Source organism: Apiospora aurea, assembly GCF_038362705.1.
Source record: "Apiospora aurea strain CBS 24483 chromosome Unknown utg000004l_segment0_segment0, whole genome shotgun sequence".
Lineage (NCBI taxonomy): Eukaryota > Fungi > Ascomycota > Sordariomycetes > Amphisphaeriales > Apiosporaceae > Apiospora > Apiospora aurea.
In genome coordinates, this window is record NW_027117391.1 from 4,382,604 (window position 1) to 4,400,848 (window position 18,245).

The 18,245-nt window shown below is 56.9% G+C and overlaps 7 protein-coding genes across 7 annotated transcripts; 3 read left to right on the forward strand and 4 right to left on the reverse strand.

Annotated features, from left to right (window-relative positions):
- Positions 1-450: 450 nt before the first annotated feature.
- On the forward strand, positions 451-2,318 carry PG986_006120 (uncharacterized protein; the record flags this gene model as incomplete). The annotated part of the gene is made up of 2 exons (XM_066842342.1): positions 451-603; positions 675-2,318. The coding sequence occupies 2 exons, from the start codon at positions 451-453 to the stop codon at positions 2,316-2,318; spliced, it is 1,797 nt and encodes a 598-aa protein (XP_066702204.1).
- Positions 2,319-3,198: 880 nt separating this feature from the next.
- PG986_006121 (uncharacterized protein) lies at positions 3,199-3,996 on the forward strand (the record flags this gene model as incomplete). Its single annotated transcript, XM_066842343.1, has 1 exon — positions 3,199-3,996. The coding sequence occupies one exon, from the start codon at positions 3,199-3,201 to the stop codon at positions 3,994-3,996; it is 798 nt and encodes a 265-aa protein (XP_066702205.1).
- A 113-nt stretch (positions 3,997-4,109) lies between these two features.
- On the reverse strand, positions 4,110-5,506 carry PG986_006122 (uncharacterized protein; the record flags this gene model as incomplete). Its single annotated transcript, XM_066842344.1, has 2 exons — positions 4,110-5,255; positions 5,402-5,506. 2 exons carry the CDS (start codon positions 5,504-5,506, stop codon positions 4,110-4,112), a joined length of 1,251 nt encoding a protein of 416 aa, XP_066702206.1.
- A 580-nt stretch (positions 5,507-6,086) lies between these two features.
- Positions 6,087-8,598, reverse strand: PG986_006123 (uncharacterized protein; the record flags this gene model as incomplete). Its single annotated transcript, XM_066842345.1, has 4 exons — positions 6,087-6,174; positions 6,235-8,340; positions 8,405-8,473; positions 8,573-8,598. Coding segments are annotated over 4 exons (2,289 nt in total), but the record flags the coding sequence as incomplete, so codon positions are not given.
- Positions 8,599-10,489: 1,891 nt separating this feature from the next.
- On the forward strand, positions 10,490-12,649 carry PG986_006124 (uncharacterized protein; the record flags this gene model as incomplete). The annotated part of the gene is made up of 3 exons (XM_066842346.1): positions 10,490-10,519; positions 10,588-10,714; positions 10,776-12,649. 3 exons carry the CDS (start codon positions 10,490-10,492, stop codon positions 12,647-12,649), a joined length of 2,031 nt encoding a protein of 676 aa, XP_066702208.1.
- A 553-nt stretch (positions 12,650-13,202) lies between these two features.
- Positions 13,203-15,814, reverse strand: PG986_006125 (diphenol oxidase; the record flags this gene model as incomplete). Its single annotated transcript, XM_066842347.1, has 5 exons — positions 13,203-13,324; positions 13,448-13,644; positions 13,709-13,905; positions 14,033-14,794; positions 14,939-15,814. 5 exons carry the CDS (start codon positions 15,812-15,814, stop codon positions 13,203-13,205), a joined length of 2,154 nt encoding a protein of 717 aa, XP_066702209.1.
- A 291-nt stretch (positions 15,815-16,105) lies between these two features.
- On the reverse strand, positions 16,106-18,079 carry PG986_006126 (Signal recognition particle subunit SRP68; the record flags this gene model as incomplete). The annotated part of the gene is made up of 3 exons (XM_066842348.1): positions 16,106-16,628; positions 16,686-17,822; positions 17,889-18,079. The coding sequence occupies 3 exons, from the start codon at positions 18,077-18,079 to the stop codon at positions 16,106-16,108; spliced, it is 1,851 nt and encodes a 616-aa protein (XP_066702210.1).
- Between the last annotated feature and the right edge of the window lie 166 nt (positions 18,080-18,245).

The window sequence follows — 18,245 nt, forward strand, 5'->3', positions numbered from 1 at the left end:
TGATCATGTTACGACTCTTTATGGGGGAGGCACCACGAGGCCTGACTGGGGGCGGTGCCTTGAGGCAAAGGGGAAATATTTTATTTAGTATATAGTTTCTAATCACTTCGAGTGTCTAAATCATACTTGAATTGAACGGGCAAGTGGCAGCAAGTGAACCGTGACATGTATTTCTTTCAGAAAGCGTACGTACCTACCTGCAGTGGTCACTCGGTCTATTCATAGGGAATACCCGTTGGGTGATGGCTTCTTATATTTATTTTAATATCGATATTGGGATGCTATATATACTCGCTGGCTTGAGCGAGGACACAGATCCCTATATCTGACAACTAACACGCAAAAACAGTGAAACAATTGGAAACAGACCCATAGCTAGAAACAAATCACTGCATCAGAGTGCAGCTAGTAGACGCAATAGGGAAAGATGAGGCGATAGATGGGAGCGGAATGGTTCAAACCGACCGCTCAGGAGGCTGGGGCGTCGCCTGTCGCGGCGTCTTTGGTGTCGTCGCCAGTCTTTTGTTCGTCCGTCGTGGCATCCTCGTTTTTGGTGTCGAGAGGCGTCTGCGACTCGGCCCACTCCGTGACCAGCTTTTGCCAGTGCATGATGGCATTCGCATTCTTTGGAGCGAAAGGAGCTTCGCGGGGGCGAACTGCGCGAACTGGACCAGCCACTTCCAAAAGGCGCCGTCCACGGCGACCAGCTCCGCGGCCCACCCGCGGTACGTCTGGAACGACGCGGCGGCCGAGAACTCGTCGAGTTCGAAGAGGCGCGGGATGCGGGCCTCCCAGGCCGCGAGGATGGCGTCGACGCGCGCGTAGGCGTCGGCGAGGCCGAACTCGCCCTTGACCAGCTCGTCGCCGGGCCGGGGGTCGGCCAGCCGGACGGCGAACTGCTCCAGCATGGCCTGGAAGTCGCGCGACTCGGTGCGGGCGCTGCGGCCGGGCGGCAGCTTGCGGAACCAGCACAGGATGTCGGCGGTCTTGCGGGACCAGGCGACGTCGCGGACGAAGTGGTCCAGCAGCTTGCGGGCGTTGGCGGCGCTCATGCCGTCGCGGACCTCGAAGCGGCGCAGCAGCTTGAAGAAGCCCGCGTTGATCAGGGGCTCGACGAAGAAGGTCCGGCCCGCGGTGCCGCTGCTGTCGTAGGGCGGCATCCAGTCGGATCGGGTCCCCTGCACCCACATCATGCAGCGCTCGACGTCGTCCATGCGGGCGTCGAAGTCGGCGTGGGCGCCGGCGGGGCGGCTCTCCAGCAGCCGGTCGATGCTCCAGGCGAGGTAGTTGTACATGTCGCAGCACCAGCGGGCGCGGGGCGGCGAGCAGCGCTCGTGGCCCACGTGCTCCCACTTGCAGGGCGAGGTGAAGGGCTCCCGGCCCTGGAGGTGCTCCAGGTTGCCGAAGCGCACCTTGTCGGGCCGGGCCCCGAGCTGGAGCAGCCGGCGGACCACCTCGACCCGGCCGTGGATGATGGCCCACCAGAGCGGCGGCGGGTAGGTCTCGCTGTGCGCGCGCTTGCCCCAGATGCCGTCGATGGCGCTTTTGTGGACCGCCATGTAGTCCTTCATCATGCGCTCGACCAGCTCGTCGCTGTACCCGGCGCTGGCGATGGCGTGGTAGATGGGCAAGGGCCGGTCCCCAACCCTCCTGGCCTCGGTGCCGCCCCGCTGGAAGTAGAGCTCCTCCTGCGCGTCCCAGCGGTGGTCGCCGACCCGCTCGTTGTGGATGATGCGCAGCGACACGTCCGGGATGGCGCGGCGCACGCGGTCGGGGACGGTCTCGTCGATCACTTGCTGCAGCAGCGGCTCGTCGGCGGACGTGAACTGGTTGCGGTTCTTCCGCTTCTTGTTGGGCCGCTTCTTCTTCTTCTTCTTCTTTTCCCCTTCCTCGCCAGGAGCAGGAGCCGAAGGAGTGCCTGGTACAGGGGACGACGGGCAGGACCGCTTGCTGACGGGCTGCTCGCTGGCGACCTCGTCGGCCTTCCGTTTGTCGCCACAAGTAGGCTCCGCCACGGGCTTCGCCGCCTGCTGAGCAGCAGGCGCCGGGGACGATTTTGCCAGGCTACCCTCGCCAGAGACGGCAGAGGGCTTTTTTGGGTCCTTCTTGGTATCTTTCTTGGGATCCTTCTTGGTGTGCTTCTTGAAATCCCTGGCGTCCGTCTGGGTGGACTTGTCGAGGCGAGGCTTCTTGCCAGGCTGGGTCTCCTCAACGGGCGAGGCCGAAGAATCATCAAAGCTTCGCTTTACCGGAGCCATTGTGAACGAATGAGTTTGCGGTTTGTGCAAATTGGTAGGCTCAGAAAAGTCGACTGTTAGGTAATCAGAGGACCAAGGTTGCGATTGCTGTTGGGTGTGGGAGAGAGGACGGCTTTGATCGACGACGACGGGGGAGAGAATTCATATATACTAAAGAGCTTTTGTCTATCCGCAGTATCTTGTGGCTTTCAACACATTCTTGGTTGCCAAGAAACAATGCCATTATGGAACTGGTGTTGTTATATAACGTCTTTGGTTAATCCGTAGCAACTTCTTTGTCCAGGGGCTGTGGACAAAGGCATCGGCCACCTGTCGTCTAGCATGACCTCTCTTTGTCCCCAGGGGCTGCTTTCAAGCCATACTATATCCCAGATAGAGACGACCAAAGCACTACAGGTATGCTGTAAGCTAAACTTGAGTTTCGAAGGGATTGGGTACGGTGGATATTTCGAGTTTGTATCATGGGAGGCAACTTGCTTTATGCGAGTCTTTTATTTCTGCGAATCGGACCTGTTATGACACGAAAGAAAGAAAGAAAGAAATCCAAAGTCATCGAAGATGGCTCTCCGGCTTGGCCTGTCGGGGGGTATTAATGAGTCACGGTACCTAACCCCTGGCCAGAACCGGAGACATGCCCGCCAGCCCGGAAAGGCGCAGCGTGCGCCCTATAAGTGACTAGAACGCCCCTGTAAGTTTGCTTCTGGCACACCTCACTTATAGGTCTACTTTATCATAAGTTAAGTGCTTGATTGTTATAATATCATATCTGCTCATTGCTGGTTTCCTCAGCAAGGAACCAATCTTGCCTTTCCTTTCGCACCCATTCATTTATTACGCCCTTGGGGAGAGACAGTCTTCCCCTTCCCTGATAACTATCTGGCTATATATACACACTCCCTCCACGATACGCAATTCCAGCATATCATCGGCCCTCGCCACCATGACGCTCCCTTTCAAGCCCCTGTCCTCGCTGCCTCGGCGCTTCACCATGGCGCGGTGCACGCCAGCCGACGTGCCGCAGCTGTGGGAAGTGTACAGCGCCGCGTGCCTGGGGACCCGCTTCTGCTACTTCTGGCCGCCGTCGCTCGGGGCCATGGGCCGGTGGTCGGACTTGCGGTTCCGCACGCGGTTCCAGGACCCGACAGACCAGCAGTTCAAGGTTTTCGACGCCGAGACGGGCCGGATCGCCGGGTTCGCCCGCTGGGTGGTGCCTGCGGCCCTCGACGAGGTCATGGGGGAAGGGTTCCGCACCTACAGCGCGGCCGAGAGCGGCCTCCCGGAGGGGATCGACGTCCCCGAGATGGCGGACGGGGCGCCGGCGCAGGCCTGGAGGAGCTTCTTCGAGCCGGTCAAGGCGTCAGGCGTCAAGTGGGATTCCAAGCATAAGCTAAGTCGGTTTGCAACCAACCTACCCAAGAACAGCAATACGAGTAAAACGCTGTGCGTGCGTGTGTACTTGCTGACCGAAAAAAATGGGCCGTTAGACTTGTCTCTGTTGTGTTTTCATCCGTCTTACCAGGGCCGTGGGCTCTCTACTGCATTGCTCAAGCCCATGCTGGATCTCGCGGACCAGCAGGGTATCACGGCGTACCTGGAAGCCTTGGAGAACGCCACGCCGGTGTACGAGAAGTTGGGGTTCAAGAAGGTGGATGAAATAGTCTACGACGAGAGCAAGACAGGGCATGAAGGAGTACGTCGGATAGATATAATGCTGCGAGAGCCGAAGGCATTGAGCTAGACAGAGAGACAAAAGGCAACCAGATACAAGGAAAGAAATTGGGTAATATGTAATGTAGTACCGAGAATTCAAATGTGTATTGTCTATGAGTGATATGCACATACATGAACTCTTCATTCGTTCTTCTGATTGCCGTATAACAAGCCCCCAACCATCTCCGCAATGGCCAGGGAGCTGGTCAGGCCAGGACTCTCCATACCCAGCAAGTTGACCCAGCCCTCGAAGCCCTCTTCCTTCTTGATGTAGAAGTCAATGAAGCCCTTACCCTGGCCCACGGCGCTCGCCTTGCCCAGCTTGGGCCGGATGCCCGCGTAGTCCGGCACCAGGGCCGACCCGTCGACGCTGGGCAGGTACTCGCGGATGGCGTCGAGGGCCTGGGGCAGCCGGGCCGCGTTGACGCCGAGCTGGGACGGGTCGTCCACCCACTCGACGTCCGGCCCGAAGCGCAGCCGGCCGGCCATGTCGAGCGTCAGGTGGGTGCCGAGCCCGCCGGCGCCGGGCATGGTGACGGGGTAGATGAGGCGGTTGACCTTGGGCGCGCCGCTGCCGCTGTAGGAGAAGTAGTTGCCCTTGGCGTAGTACAGCCGCATGTGCCGCTCGGGCGGCGCGATCAGGTTGTGCACGTCGACGGCGCCGAGGCCGGCGCAGTTGACGAGCGTCTCGGTCTCGATGGACGACTCCTCGCCCGTCGCGGCGTCGCGCACCGTCAGGCGCCAGCCGGCCGCGCCGTTGCCGCCGAGGGGCTCGACGGCCACGACGGCGCTGTTGAGGGCCGTCTCGCCGCCGGCGTCCTCGAAGTGGCCCTGCAGCGCGACCATGAGGGCGTGGGAGTCGACGATGCCGCTGGTGGGGCTATCGAGGGCCCCCGCCGCGGCGCGGACCGCGGGCTCCTCGCGGGCCTGCTCCCGGTCGCTCACCCAGCGCGTCGGCACGCCGATGGTGTCGCGGCAGAAGGCGTGGGTGCCCTCGAGGATCTCGCGCTGGGCCTCGTCCTGGGCGACGATCCACTTGCCGGTGCGGCGGTGCGGGACCGTGTGCCGCCCGCAGTAGTCGTACATGAGCTCCTTGCCGCGGAGGCAGAGGCGCGTCTTGAGCGAGCCGGCGCCATAGTAGATGCCGGCGTGGATCACCTCGGAGTTGCGCGACGACGTCTCGGTGCCGACCTGGGCGTGTCGCTCCAGGAGCAGCGTGCTCGCGTCCGGCCGTGTGGTGGCCAGGTGCCGCGCCGTGGCGAGGCCGACGACTCCGCCGCCTACCACCTGCGCAGAGGGTTAGTCATGTACTGCTCGAAAGGGCGTGCATGCTTATTTGATAGCGGCGTGGAACGTGAGTTTGGTGCTCTCCAATCGCATCTTGTGCCTTGTATGTCTGTCCTTCTGCAGTGGGGCAGGAAGAAGTAACTCACGACATGTGTAAAATCGGCTCGAGCAGCGGCTGTGCTTGAAAACAGGCGGGACCGGCTCTTGGTAGAAGCTAAAAGTCCTTGGCGGCCCAGAGCCCTTACAAACATCTTCAATAGATACTGGTATATACCGAGTATGCTCGAGGGGAGGAATGAAAAAGAAAGAAGAAGAAAAAAATAGTAAAGAGGATGCACGAGTGTCCATCATCGCAGACTAAATCTGTCGAGAAACATTAATAGTGGAATCGACTACCGGCCCAAAACCAACCACCACACAGTCAATCGCTCTACTGGGTATGCAATAACAATCAGGCAGATACTTAGACTACAGAATATGTATGTACCGCTACCATCTGATCCGTCGAATCACCAATCACTGAATAGCTGTTCTTAGAAACGCTCAGCTCAGCCCAGCTCAGCATCAATCATCTTGTGTACACTCAACGATGCGGAAAGGAAGCCTGATGAAAAGCAGAAGGCCGACTTTTAGAATGGGAATGCAGCAACAGTGCATCGGAAATTTCGTCCGCCTGTCCAATAATAATAATCAATGGTATCCTTCTCAGTCAACAGAAACACTGCCATCTTTGCACCGAGAATTCCTCAACCGTAACGCCGGACCAGAATGCTGAATGAACACCCAAAACGCCAAGTCGCGCAGCTGTCGACTCCGAATATACACCATTACTATCAACGAAGGCTTATGTGGGGGGAAATACTTGCGCCCCTGCAGGTTGACGCGGAATTCATAGACGCCGTCTTCAGTTGCCACCCATCTGCAAAAGGCTTGAGTTAGTAACGTCTTTGCGCGTGGATCCGACTTGATTGCAACTTACAGAATCTGACCGTCCTCGCTCCAGGCAAGGCCCGCTGTATCATCGGGGTATTGAGGATGATCGCGCGTGTTGAGCCTCCGGTAGTTCTGTCGAGACGCGAAGCCCGACAGGTCGTCGTTCCACACATCGCTGATGACCGGTATTCCTCGCCGCGCTCGATTGAGCGTTTCTGCTCTTGATGTACTGTCATTTCCAGCATTGCCGTCGCCTCCACTAATGTTGTAGAGCGCCTCGAGGTCCGCCCAGCCCGACGTAAGCCTACCCCATGGCGTAGGTGAGTCCCGCGAGAGTGATACGCCAAAATCGGCACCAGAAGACACCTGTGGCCTAGATGCGGATGCGGATGCGGTTGACGCCGAGTCGTTGTTCTGGGACAGACTCTGCATGACCGATCCGCGTCGACGCGGCGTAGGCGCACGCCTTTCGCGGTCCTGCTGGTCGGAAATGGACGGAGGAACGACCAACCGGGTCGGGTCGCGAGCTTCTCGGGTGCTGCGTTCACGCTCAAGGATGCGGGTGAGCGTCTCTCGCTGTTGTCGCAGCATGTGAGCAATTTCTCTATAAGTTTGCAGGGCTGTCTGTTCGGTCTCTCGGTCCGTTGGACGAAGGTTCGAAGGCGGCGGGGTCATTGAACTGGATGGTGATGGTGCACTTACACGCTCGGCCCAGACCGTCGACCGCCAGGCCGCACTCCCTCTTTGAACATGCTGTCCCGGTTGATCCCGTGCCTCTCGCGCCTCTCTTGCCTCGCGGCGACGCCGGTCATTTTGAACAGCCTCTAAGATGGCCGTCTCCTCTTGAGTAAACGGGTGGTTTAGCCTGTCAGCTGTGTCCGATGGCTCCGGATTGGGAAGTGGCCTTGGTGAGCCAGTCCGACCTAGGAGATTGGAGAGATGAGACGCGCTCCCGCCTCCACTGGTTGCGTTGCGGTCACTACGATGATCAAGAAGACGGGGATCTATGGTGCTCCTGTCATTCAGAGGCAAGCGCTCCACCCCTTCGAGCGTGTCTAAAGCGATAACCTGTCTTTGGGAGAAATTGGTGCGGGCGTCTGCAATCCCGACTCGGCCCCTGTGCTCCGTCCAAGCCAACAAGTCAAACGGCCCAGGACAGAAAGCCATATCTCGGACAGCTGCATTGTCCTGTGGGAAACGAGCAGAATAGAACCAGGTGATGAGAGGGTCCACTTTGGCCTCCAAAATGGCGGCAACGTTGAACACTGAGATGGTTCCGTATTGCGTGCCTACGGCGAGATAGCGGCCCGAAGCAGAAAAGCAGACCGCAAAGCTCCCCCGGCAGTCGCTGGGGCTCTGTTTCTTCTGATCCTTTAGCCGTATCCTCGGTAACAACTTCCACTCGGGACAGTCTCCTAGCTTGCCCCTCTTCACAACTTTGCGAACGTGGATGTAGAGATACGGATCATCGCTGATGGCAGCTAGCAGAGTTCCGTCGGGGGAAAGAACGCCACGGTTGACACAATCCGGATACTCAATTTCGTCGAGATATTCACAGTCCTGCAGGCCGACAATGGTGATGGTCTTATCGTTGTTTGCGAGAATCGCCACGGGTGTCGCGTAGTTTTGTGTCCGTGGCAGAGGCGGCGCAGCTGGCGGCGCAACTGCCGGCTTCACCGGCTGCCATATAGTGATGCAGTTGACACGTTCGGTTCCGAATTTTTTGCTCAGGTACGTCCACGATCTCGTAGGACCATTCAACCGGCGCTCCAACATATTGAACATATCTCTGCTGAACTGCGTAAGGGAGGGGTCACCTCCGAGGGGAGACCCATGCGACCGGAAATCATTGGCCAATGCCGCCTCCCCTGCGCCGGGAACGCTCGCGCTGCCGGCCTCGAGGCCCTCCTCAGTTTGTCCGATGTCCCGGATGATCGCGAATTCGCCGTTCTCCCCACCGCAACAGATCCAGCCGTTCTTGGCCACCATACACCTGGGATGGAAGTTGAGAACCTTCACGGTTTCCGTTTCTCGTGTTCGTGTATCAAGGCGCATGATGTGTGTACTCATCACTCCGGTCGGGTAATATAGCACATCGTTTCCTTCGGCACTGAGGACGGATCGGAGTTGCCAGTGTCTAGAGGATGCCGATCTGTTAGTCGTGCCCGAAGCCTACGGGGGCAGCCCTTCTTGTCGGTTCTGTCGCGCGTACGTACATGGGTGATATCTGGGTGCGGTAGTGCTTGCGCCCCTTTTTGAGAATCAGATTCTCGGTTGGCCAACAGCTGCAGAGGTTGTCAGTCAGTCGGACCGGACACGAATATGGCTTCAGCTGGCAAAAGGACCGCGATCAGACGGCAGTCGCAGGGAGGGCGGGGACTAACCTGGCCGCTTCGTCCGGGACGAGCATGACGCCGACTGATGGCAAAGATCAATCAGGTACTGAAGCATTTATCAAGAGACCAGATGTTGCCTTCAGCAGGTGAAGCTGGAGTCGGGGCGAAAGAAAGGCTTTCCAGGGCCGTGCGATGGGAGCGATCCGGACAAAGGACGAGCGGCGCAAGCTTTCGGACTCGATGAGTTAGGAAGGTGGCGTGGTATGCGTGCTGCGCTGCGCTTTGAGAGGTCCGTCAAAGGTCGCTCAATGCTAGCTAGGTACAGCCAACGGCGACCTTGTACGGTGTGGGCTGAATGGAACGCGGGTAAGCGACCCAGGACGACGTCGATCGGGCTGCAGCCTGGCTGTGGGGACAGGGAGAGCGGCAGAAATGGACGGGATCGGTAGATAGAAACAATAGAGAGGGTAGGCGTTGGGCAATTGACGACAGGTGTATGTTCGATGAGAAAGAATCTGGTGATATGGCCCGGGTTGTCTTGCCTGGGTACATATGTAGTTCGGTTGGAGCAAAACACGAGGGAGTTGAATGAGTTGAAGCAACATCAAAATGCTAGGACGGTCTCATAGTTATGACGTGCAAAGTGGTCCACCAAAAAGCACACAGTCCAAGATGTCCCCAGTTCCCATATCAACGTGAAATGAGGTAGTTTATTAAGTGAGCATGCACCTACAGATGGCCCAACTGCATTGATGACATTTTGCAACATACACAGATTCTGACATATGTATCTGCCCCGTTGCGTTACATCCCCCTCCAGGACCAGACAGTCAACCGGAACAAGCGCAGCACATTTGCGATAAGCACGGCAATTGGAGGTCGACTGTCCCCGTTTGGGCTCCCGAGCCATTTGCGGATACTACATGCGCGAATCGGACTGCGAGGGAGGCTAATAAACAATAGGTAGGTACATACCTTTACCAGTTGTCTGGAATGGGAGCAATCCCAGTCGATGTACAGATTGCGCCTGGTTGGCCCATTGGGGCATTGGAAGGGATGCCATGCCATGCCATGCCATGCCATCCATCTCTCACTCTCTCACTCTTTTTCTCTTGTCTCTCTGTCCAATTGGTGCTCCTTTAGACTGGTAGAGGTGGCCAGGCTGGTATGGCGAGACAGTACCTACTGGGAAGGCGTGTGTCCCGCTCCTCTCAGAGGACCTGGGTTGGTTCAATGTCGATATGCACAATATGTAGGTACTTACTTACTTGCCTTCTCAGATGCAGACTACATACTCGATCTGTCGTTGAATACGATATGCAGGCACCTACTTCTTGATGATCTAGACCCGGGCCCGAGATGTATGATTCGTGAACAACCACGCCTCTTTCACAGTTGAAGCAGAGGCGTTTGGGGATACCGGCGAGGTCGGAGGACATGTTGCCCCCGCGAGAGGACCTACGTAGGCGGGTTGGTCGCAGCGCCCAGCCGGGGCCAGCAGCCAGGCGCAAGTCCAACTGCTGCTTGCCTGTCTAGCCTGCTCCCTCACTGCTTGCTCACTGGCCTGTTCTGCCACCTGCAGTCAACTTAGAAAGCAGAGATTATGGGGCAAGAACTGCCTTTTACCGATTTGCTCTGTGTCTAAGCCTAGAGGGGGAAAGGCGGGCCTGGCCCGGCCCCAATTTTATGTCGCTCTGGTGGAAGCGACGCAGAAGGCAGTGGAAAAAAAAAAGCTGAGAGCTTGCCGCGGGCGAGCTCAGAATTTTTAAACCCATGAAAAACTTCCCTCCGTCAGAGAAGTTCATAACCCGACTCTTCCTCATCTATCCCATCATCTCCAATCTCCCTCACTCTGTAATCTAAATCCCCCCCTCCCTCCCTCCCTTCTGCCGAGGGTTGTTCTGATTCTCCCTTCTGCGCCATACGTCCTCTTTTTGTATTTTAATCACACAGCCAGCCGACAAGATGATGTCCGCCGCGCGCTTCACCAGAGCTGTAAGTCCCCCACGTCATGACCTGATTTCGACTTCCAATTCCTTCTCCATACTGACCCCTACCAACAGCTTCCCCGGGCAACCACATCAGCTGCCCGCTGGGCTGCGCCCATGCGAAAGCCTCTGGGCTCCAGCTTCGCTCGCTATGAGTCAACAGAGGGAAAGGTCCAGGGTGCTGTGATCGGTATCGATCTGGGTAGGTCGCCAATTCCCCTCCAACCTCGCCATAGACGCATGCTAACCTGCTTGACTGCCAGGCACTACAAACTCTGCCGTTGCCATCATGGAAGGCAAGGTCCCCAGAATTATCGAGAACTCTGAAGGTGCCCGCACAACACCATCTGTAGTGGCTTTTGCCCAGGATGGCGAGCGATTGGTCGGTGTTGCTGCTAAGCGACAGGCCGTCGTCAACCCCGAGAACACACTCTTCGCCACCAAGCGATTAATTGGTCGCAAGTTCACCGATGTCGAGGTTCAAAGAGATATCAAAGAGGTCCCCTACAAGATTACTCAACACTCCAATGGCGATGCCTGGGTCGAGTCTCGTGGCCAGAAGTACTCGCCTTCGCAGATTGGTGGCTTTGTCCTGAACAAGATGAAGGAGACTGCCGAGGCCTACCTCAGCAAGCCCGTTAAGAACGCCGTTGTCACTGTCCCCGCCTACTTCAACGACTCCCAACGTCAGGCTACCAAGGATGCCGGTCAAATTGCTGGCCTGAACGTCCTCCGTGTCGTCAACGAGCCTACCGCTGCTGCCCTAGCTTACGGTCTGGAGAAGGAGGCCGACCGTGTTGTCGCCGTCTACGATCTCGGTGGCGGTACCTTCGATATCTCGGTTTTGGAGATCCAGAACGGTGTCTTCGAGGTTAAGTCTACCAACGGTGATACCCACTTGGGTGGTGAGGATTTCGATATCCTCCTCGTCCGACACCTGGTTCAGCAGTTCAAGAAGGAGTCTGGCATCGATCTGTCCAACGACCGCATGGCTATCCAGCGTATTCGTGAGGCTGCCGAGAAGGCTAAGATTGAGCTTTCCTCCTCTCTCCAGACCGATATCAGCTTGCCTTTCATCACTGCTGATGCCTCCGGCCCTAAGCACATCAACAGCAAGATGACCCGTGCTCAGCTCGAGAGCATGATGGACCCCCTCATCACCCGCACCATTGAGCCCGTCCGTAAGGCACTCAAGGATGCCAGCCTCCAGGCCAAGGACATCCAGGAAGTCATCCTTGTCGGTGGTATGACCCGTATGCCGAAGGTTTCTGAGTCGGTTAAGAGCATCTTCGGCCGCGACCCCGCCAAGTCCGTCAACCCTGATGAGGCTGTCGCCATCGGTGCTGCCATCCAGGGTGCTGTCCTGTCTGGTGAAGTCAAGGATCTGCTCCTTCTCGACGTTACCCCTCTGTCTCTGGGTATCGAGACCCTCGGTGGTGTATTCACCCGCCTGATCAACCGTAACACCACCATCCCCACCAAGAAGTCTCAGACCTTCTCTACTGCTGCCGATTTCCAGACTGCTGTCGAGATCAAGGTCTACCAGGGTGAGCGTGAGCTCGTCCGCGACAACAAGCTCCTCGGCAACTTCCAGCTGGTCGGCATTCCCCCGGCTCACCGTGGTGTTCCCCAAGTCGAGGTCACCTTCGACATTGACGCCGACTCCATCGTCCACGTCCACGCCAAGGACAAGAGCACCAACAAGGACCAGTCTATCACTATTGCTTCCGGCTCTGGTCTGTCTGACTCCGAGATTGAGCAGATGGTTGAGGACTCCGAGAAGTACGCCGAGACCGACAAGGAGCGCAAGGCGGCCATTGAGTCTGCCAACCGCGCTGACAGCGTTCTGAACGATACCGAGAAGGCTCTCAACGAGTTCGCCGACCGCCTCGACAAGACCGAGGCTGACGCGATCCGCGAGAAGATCAACTCTCTCCGTGAGTTTGTCAGCAAGAGCCAGTCTGGCGAGGGTACCGCCACCTCGGCCGAGATCAAGGAGAAGACCGATGAGCTCCAGGTCGCCAGCTTGAACCTCTTCGACAAGATGCACAAGGCCCGCGCCGAGAGCGGTGAGCAGTCTGGCAGCTCCGAGGCTGGTTCATCGGAGGCCAAGCCTGAGGATGAGAAGAAGCAGTAAATGCTTGATAACGACTATTTCTTTACTTGTTTAAATACCACGACCATTTGAGGCGGGGATCATGGGGCCATCTCTTCTTCATACCCCTTTGTACATCAAACCTTGTACTCATATATTGCCGCTCTTATCGATTCCCCGGCCTCTGCTATGGAGATCTTGTGTTGATAAACTGCGGCTGGATGGGGCGTTCTGAGAGATTACGAAAAAAAGCTTCTTGTCTGAAGTCGGAAGAGATTTTACTTCCACATGGTTTTGACGATTACGCATTGAAAGCATCTGGATTTGGCGGCTCATGGCTGAGCAAGTGTATATAGAGCGTACCACGACCCAAACCTAATATGACATCCCCTCTCAAACCAAACAACCTTGTTGTTATTATCATGCCTCTTGCTTCCCGTTCAAGTGACAATCATGGACTGGTGTTGCCTGCGTTTAGCTGCATAACGACATGAAGAGACCTACATAGTAGTGCAGTCATCTGGTATCGACACAGGTATATCTATTCGCCAGAGCTGCTCGCGTGGTCCGCACTACTACGAGAAACATGTACTACTTACTCCCTTCCGTCATTCATTCCACAAAACTGCATGCTCTGACTCCGAGTCTGCGAGTCCATGTTGCGTACCAATGTCACAAGATCGCTCGGCCGTTCTATAAACGATACAAACATACCACCTATAAGAACAGGGATATCAGTAAGAAACACGCGTTGGAGATTTTAGTCTTGAAGTAACAAAAATGAAAGGGAAATTGGTAGGGCAACGAAACAAGTTCCAAGACGCTGCTTTTTATACGTACCTTCCATATGCCAGGCCACGTGACAGTGCAGCGCCCACATCCCCGGGTTGTCAGCCAGGAAGCGCAGGACGACGTGGCTGTTGGCCGGCACCGTCACGGTGTCCCGCCGCATCGGGTTTACGAGGTTCCAGGTCGTGCCATTGGGCCTGCTGCCGAAGAGGCCTTGGCCCCAGCCTACTACCTGGAAGGTATGGCCGCTATTGGTGTTATTGGTTAGTCGATTTGGGCAGGACAACAAAAGGGGGGGAAGAGGCCCCATACTGTAAATGCCATGGATGTTCCATGACGTCGCGAGAGTTGATCACGATTTGGGCTCCTTTGTTCGCATCCGGTACGAGCAGTACCTGCTGGTCTAGCCCGAAGTCCCAGCTGCTGTACGAGTTGGCGCCGGCGGCGCTGAAGCTCTGGTCAAGTGTCTTCCATATCGTGGCGTTATTAGGCAAAGGAGCATAGGCTGTCTATTTGTTCACAGCAGATCTTAGCGATAGAGAATATAGTGTCGATAGTATGCGTGTGTACGTTCGGGGGAATAGGGGGTTAGGAGGAGGGATGGCAATGCCAGTAATGCCATGCTTGGTTGCCTACCTTGTTGATGAAGATTCGGTTCACGTCCTGCGCTTGTCGGAACATGTACTCGATATAATGCGTGTTGGCCTCCGTGACTTCCACCGCGTCCATCTTCCGCATCGGCTTCGGCACGTCGAACGGCATGTCGTCACAACCTTCCCAGACGCCACCCCGCACGCCGTTGTTTGCGACGCCAAAGGGATTGCTCGTATTTCCCGCGGCACCCATGGGCGCCACGCTGGGTTCGACTCCCTCGTAGGACAAGACCCCCTTGCCAACGTGCCCGACACTCGCGAGCCCGGCGCTCGTGTAGGGCGCGTAGGGCAGGAAGCACGTCTGTGGCAGGCTCGCGCGGATGAAGTAGTTCCCCGGCGTCTGGTCGGCGTCCACGATGACGGAGACGCGCTGGCCGATGTTAAGGTACACCCCGCGCTGTCCGGTCAGGGGCTCGATCTCGACGCCGTCCAACTCAACAACGGTGAACGCGTGGTTATCGATGCTGACCCAGTATGAGAGGAAGCTCGATGAGTTGATGAGGCGGAGGCGCAGCTTGGTGCCCGGCTTCACCTTGGTCGTGTACATGCGGCCGCCGGTGCAGGAGGCGCTGTCATCGGCCTTGCGGGCGTAGGGATCGTTGTCGAGGTCGGGCGGGTAGGTTGTCGAGACTACGCTGCAGTCGTAGATGTGTTGGCCGTTGAGCAGAATGTTGTCGGCAAGGGGCTCGACACCGGATTCAAAGGGGACCCATTTCGAGGACGAATTTAAGTAACTGTTCAAGAGCTTGTACTTGGTCAGCGACAATGTCTTTTTGATTCCTCAAGGCTTCCGTTACATGCACGCCCCCTGACGACCAGCGCTTAGGAGCCAAATTGAAAGATGCCTTGAACCTACCACAGATCCATAGGCATGATAGACATCACCCACAAACAATATCCTCTCCTCATCCGTCGGCGGCACCATCTCCCCCCGCGGGTCGCGGACCACTATGGGTCCGTACGCGCCGTCGGTATACTGGACGCCGAGGTGCGCATGGTACCAGAAGGTACCCCTCTGCGCGTCGACGTGGAACTCGTACGTGAAGCTCTGGCCGGGCGGGATGCCGCACTGCGAGACGCCCGCGACGCCGTCCATCCAGGTCGAGTTGGCCTGGTTGATGCCGTGCCAGTGGACCGTGGTGCTCCGGCCGGCCACGCCGTTGTTCACGACGACGCGCACCACGTCCCCCGTCGCGGCCTCGACGAGCGGGCCGGGGGACTGCCCGTTGACCAGGAGCATGGGCTTGCGGAACCCGTCGGGCGCCGCGAGGGCCTGCGTGATGTTGAAGACGTACTCGCGGACCGTAGGTGAGTACTGCTGCTGCTGTTCTCCATCATTATTGCCAGAGGAGAACTCAAGGGGGTTGCGCAGCTCGAGCTCCGTCGTGTTGATCAGCCGCTCGATAGGCACGAACTCGAGCCCCGGTGAGATCCCGTAGAAGCTGCTGTAGTTGAAAGGCGGTGACGTCAAGGCGGAGGGTACGGCCGTTGCCCGATAACGCGCTATACAGCCCAGTCCTAGCCCGAGCCCAAGGATGAGCGCACTCACGAAGAAGCAGGCGGCGCACACGAGGAGCACCCATAGCGGGACCTGTCTGCGTGAAGAGCGTTTCTCGTTTGCGAAGACTGGCAGGGCGGTGATGGTTTTCCCTCTCGTCCACATGAAAAGGGTTGGCGACGACGAGGGCCACGATTCCTGCCCGGGACTTGCTGGGCCCTCGTGCATAAGCCGGGATAAACTACCAGAGGAACGATGGCCTGGCATAATGGCTGGAGGAACATGTTCAGTTGCAGAATATTATCTGGGCAGTCTAACGAAGCAGGAGAAGTGATCACTGGTGCCAGGGATGAACACCTGGCGTGATAACAGCCCATCCCTCCGGCCTGTCTTAGAAATCAGCAACATGGGGCAGCCACGACCGTAACTTACATAACTAAAGTAAGACTTACGGAAACTTCTCTACATACTAGTCTCGATATAGGGGTTCATCACAGTGCGCTCAGCAGGAATGCCATGAGGTTGATTTCTCGGTATTTGTAGATCTAAACGTCACCTCTAACCACGGCCAAAGCCAAACCATCCTCTCTTTTGCGGCGCAGAAGATTGAGCATCCTTGCTTTCGCCCGCCCCCTGGTTGGCTGCACCTGTCTGCGTTCCCTGGTAGTCGATGTAGTTCCAGGCAACGTCCAAGAAAAGCGGCTTCACTGGAATAGAGTTGACCTTGGGTGGGTAGGCCACCAGATTCTCAAGCTCAGCGCCTTCAGCTGGATAATCATACAATCGTTCGACCATGGGGGTTGTTGATTTCGTTCCGGAAGCACCAGCCTTGGCGCGCAGGTTGTCGATTTCGACCAATGCTCTACAACGCTGCAGCTCACCAGAGAGAAGTTGCTGCAGGAATTGCACTTCGCTCTTGCGTATACCGATGTCTTGGGGTGATACGTCATCGGAAGAAGAGGGGCCATTCTCGGCAAAATACTTTGCTGACGCCTCGCACTGCTCATGAGCATGCTTGGTCAGGGCAAGAGCATTGACAGAATTTCCAGCTAGGGAGTGGGATCGAGCAACCGATAGACACCTGAGGTTCCTGTTAGTACCTACAATTTCCATTCTAGACTGAAGGGGAATGGCTTACTTGAGAGCATGGAAGTATTTGTAGGTTGCATCGAGCTGCTCCAACAACTCCTCGTCTGCGGCAACACCAGGGAGTTCCTTGATGGAATCCAGGCTCTGCAGGGTGGCATCGTAAAGCACCACCTTCTCCTTGAGCCTCGCAATCTTACGACCAGGCGCTTCGTCCTTGGGCTTCTTGGTACCCGCCTCTTTCTTGGCCTTCCGCGTCGTGTTAGGAGCCGAGTCAAGCAGTGCTCCGTCGTGCTCGCCGCTCAAAACTCGGTTTCGCCCAATTCTCCAGCTAATCATCTTGTAGTTGACCGCAGTCCTGGTTATCTGTAGGCTCTGTATCCGGCTGTCATTTTGCGACACGCCTTCTTCCTTCAACTCCTCGATGGCTCTCTTCGTCGCGTCAGTCGCATCCTGGCTAGTGATCAAGACATCGTCATACGCAGCGGCCATCTCCTTGGGTAGAGCCACTTCGGCAGAGCTCAGTTTCTCGGCGAGCTTGGATGTTGCAGCGTCAGTCGATGCTAGCGCTGTGCCAATGGCGGCATCCTCGATCTTGACCTCGCGCCCTCGCCAGTTAATTGTTTGAGGGGCGTTGGGCGCATCACCTTGCTCCTTCTGGGCATCGGGGCTGCCCTGTTTGAGCAAATTGGAGTCCAGCTGGTTGACAGCCTCAACCAGAGAGGGCTCGCTGGGGAATGCTTTCCGTGCAATGCTGGGGATCGTCAGGGTTCGAGGGATCTTGATCTGGTAAGCAGCATAACGTATAGATGGCTCTATTGTCTCGGACAAAAGGTCCTTGTAGGTGTCGGTCTTCTGGGCGCTGGACAGTGCGGAGTATATGATATGTGCGACGGAGTAGCTTTTCACACAGGGTTCCCAGCTATGGTTCTCAAATTGGGCAGCACCTCGGATCATGGAGGCATATGCGCGTGCTTCGAGCAGATCGTTCAGGCTTGCGCCGCTAGCTTCCTTCTGGGAAAGAAGCTCGACAGCGGTTTCGGCAGTGCGGGCACCCTTTGCGATTCTCGATACAATATGCGATCTTGTTCGGCCGGCGAGGCCCTTGGTGTCGGTGGAGTGAATGGCCTTCAGCTCCATGCCATGAGCCCATGCTCGCTCGGCCGTGAGAAGCAGGAGGTGGAGGTATCTGTAGCACGACGAGTTGGCCAAGAGCGCTCGAGGCAGGGCAGGGAAAGCAGACCGGGCTACTTACGCATGGTCCTGGGAAATCTGGTCTGCGGTGACATCTCCCTTCTTTGCGAATTTACCCCGGTTTTTGGTCGCAAGGCCTAGCTTCCTGCGGCAGTTTGCCAGTTTCTTGGTGGACTGGCGGTGGTAGGTGGAATAGTCGCCGTAGAGAAGAGCGGCGTTTCTAGACGAAACGACGAACTCGGTGATGTCCATGGCGGCGCAAGCTGGTCAGGTCAATGCGGACCGATCGTTGGTGCTGAGGTGCAAGTGGTTCAACAAGAGGTGATTGCGATAGTGGGGTTGGCCGTGTTCCCTCTACGGCTTACTTTGAAAATGTGGGATGTGGTTTTGGTGTCTTCTTTGACTTTGGGTAGGCAAT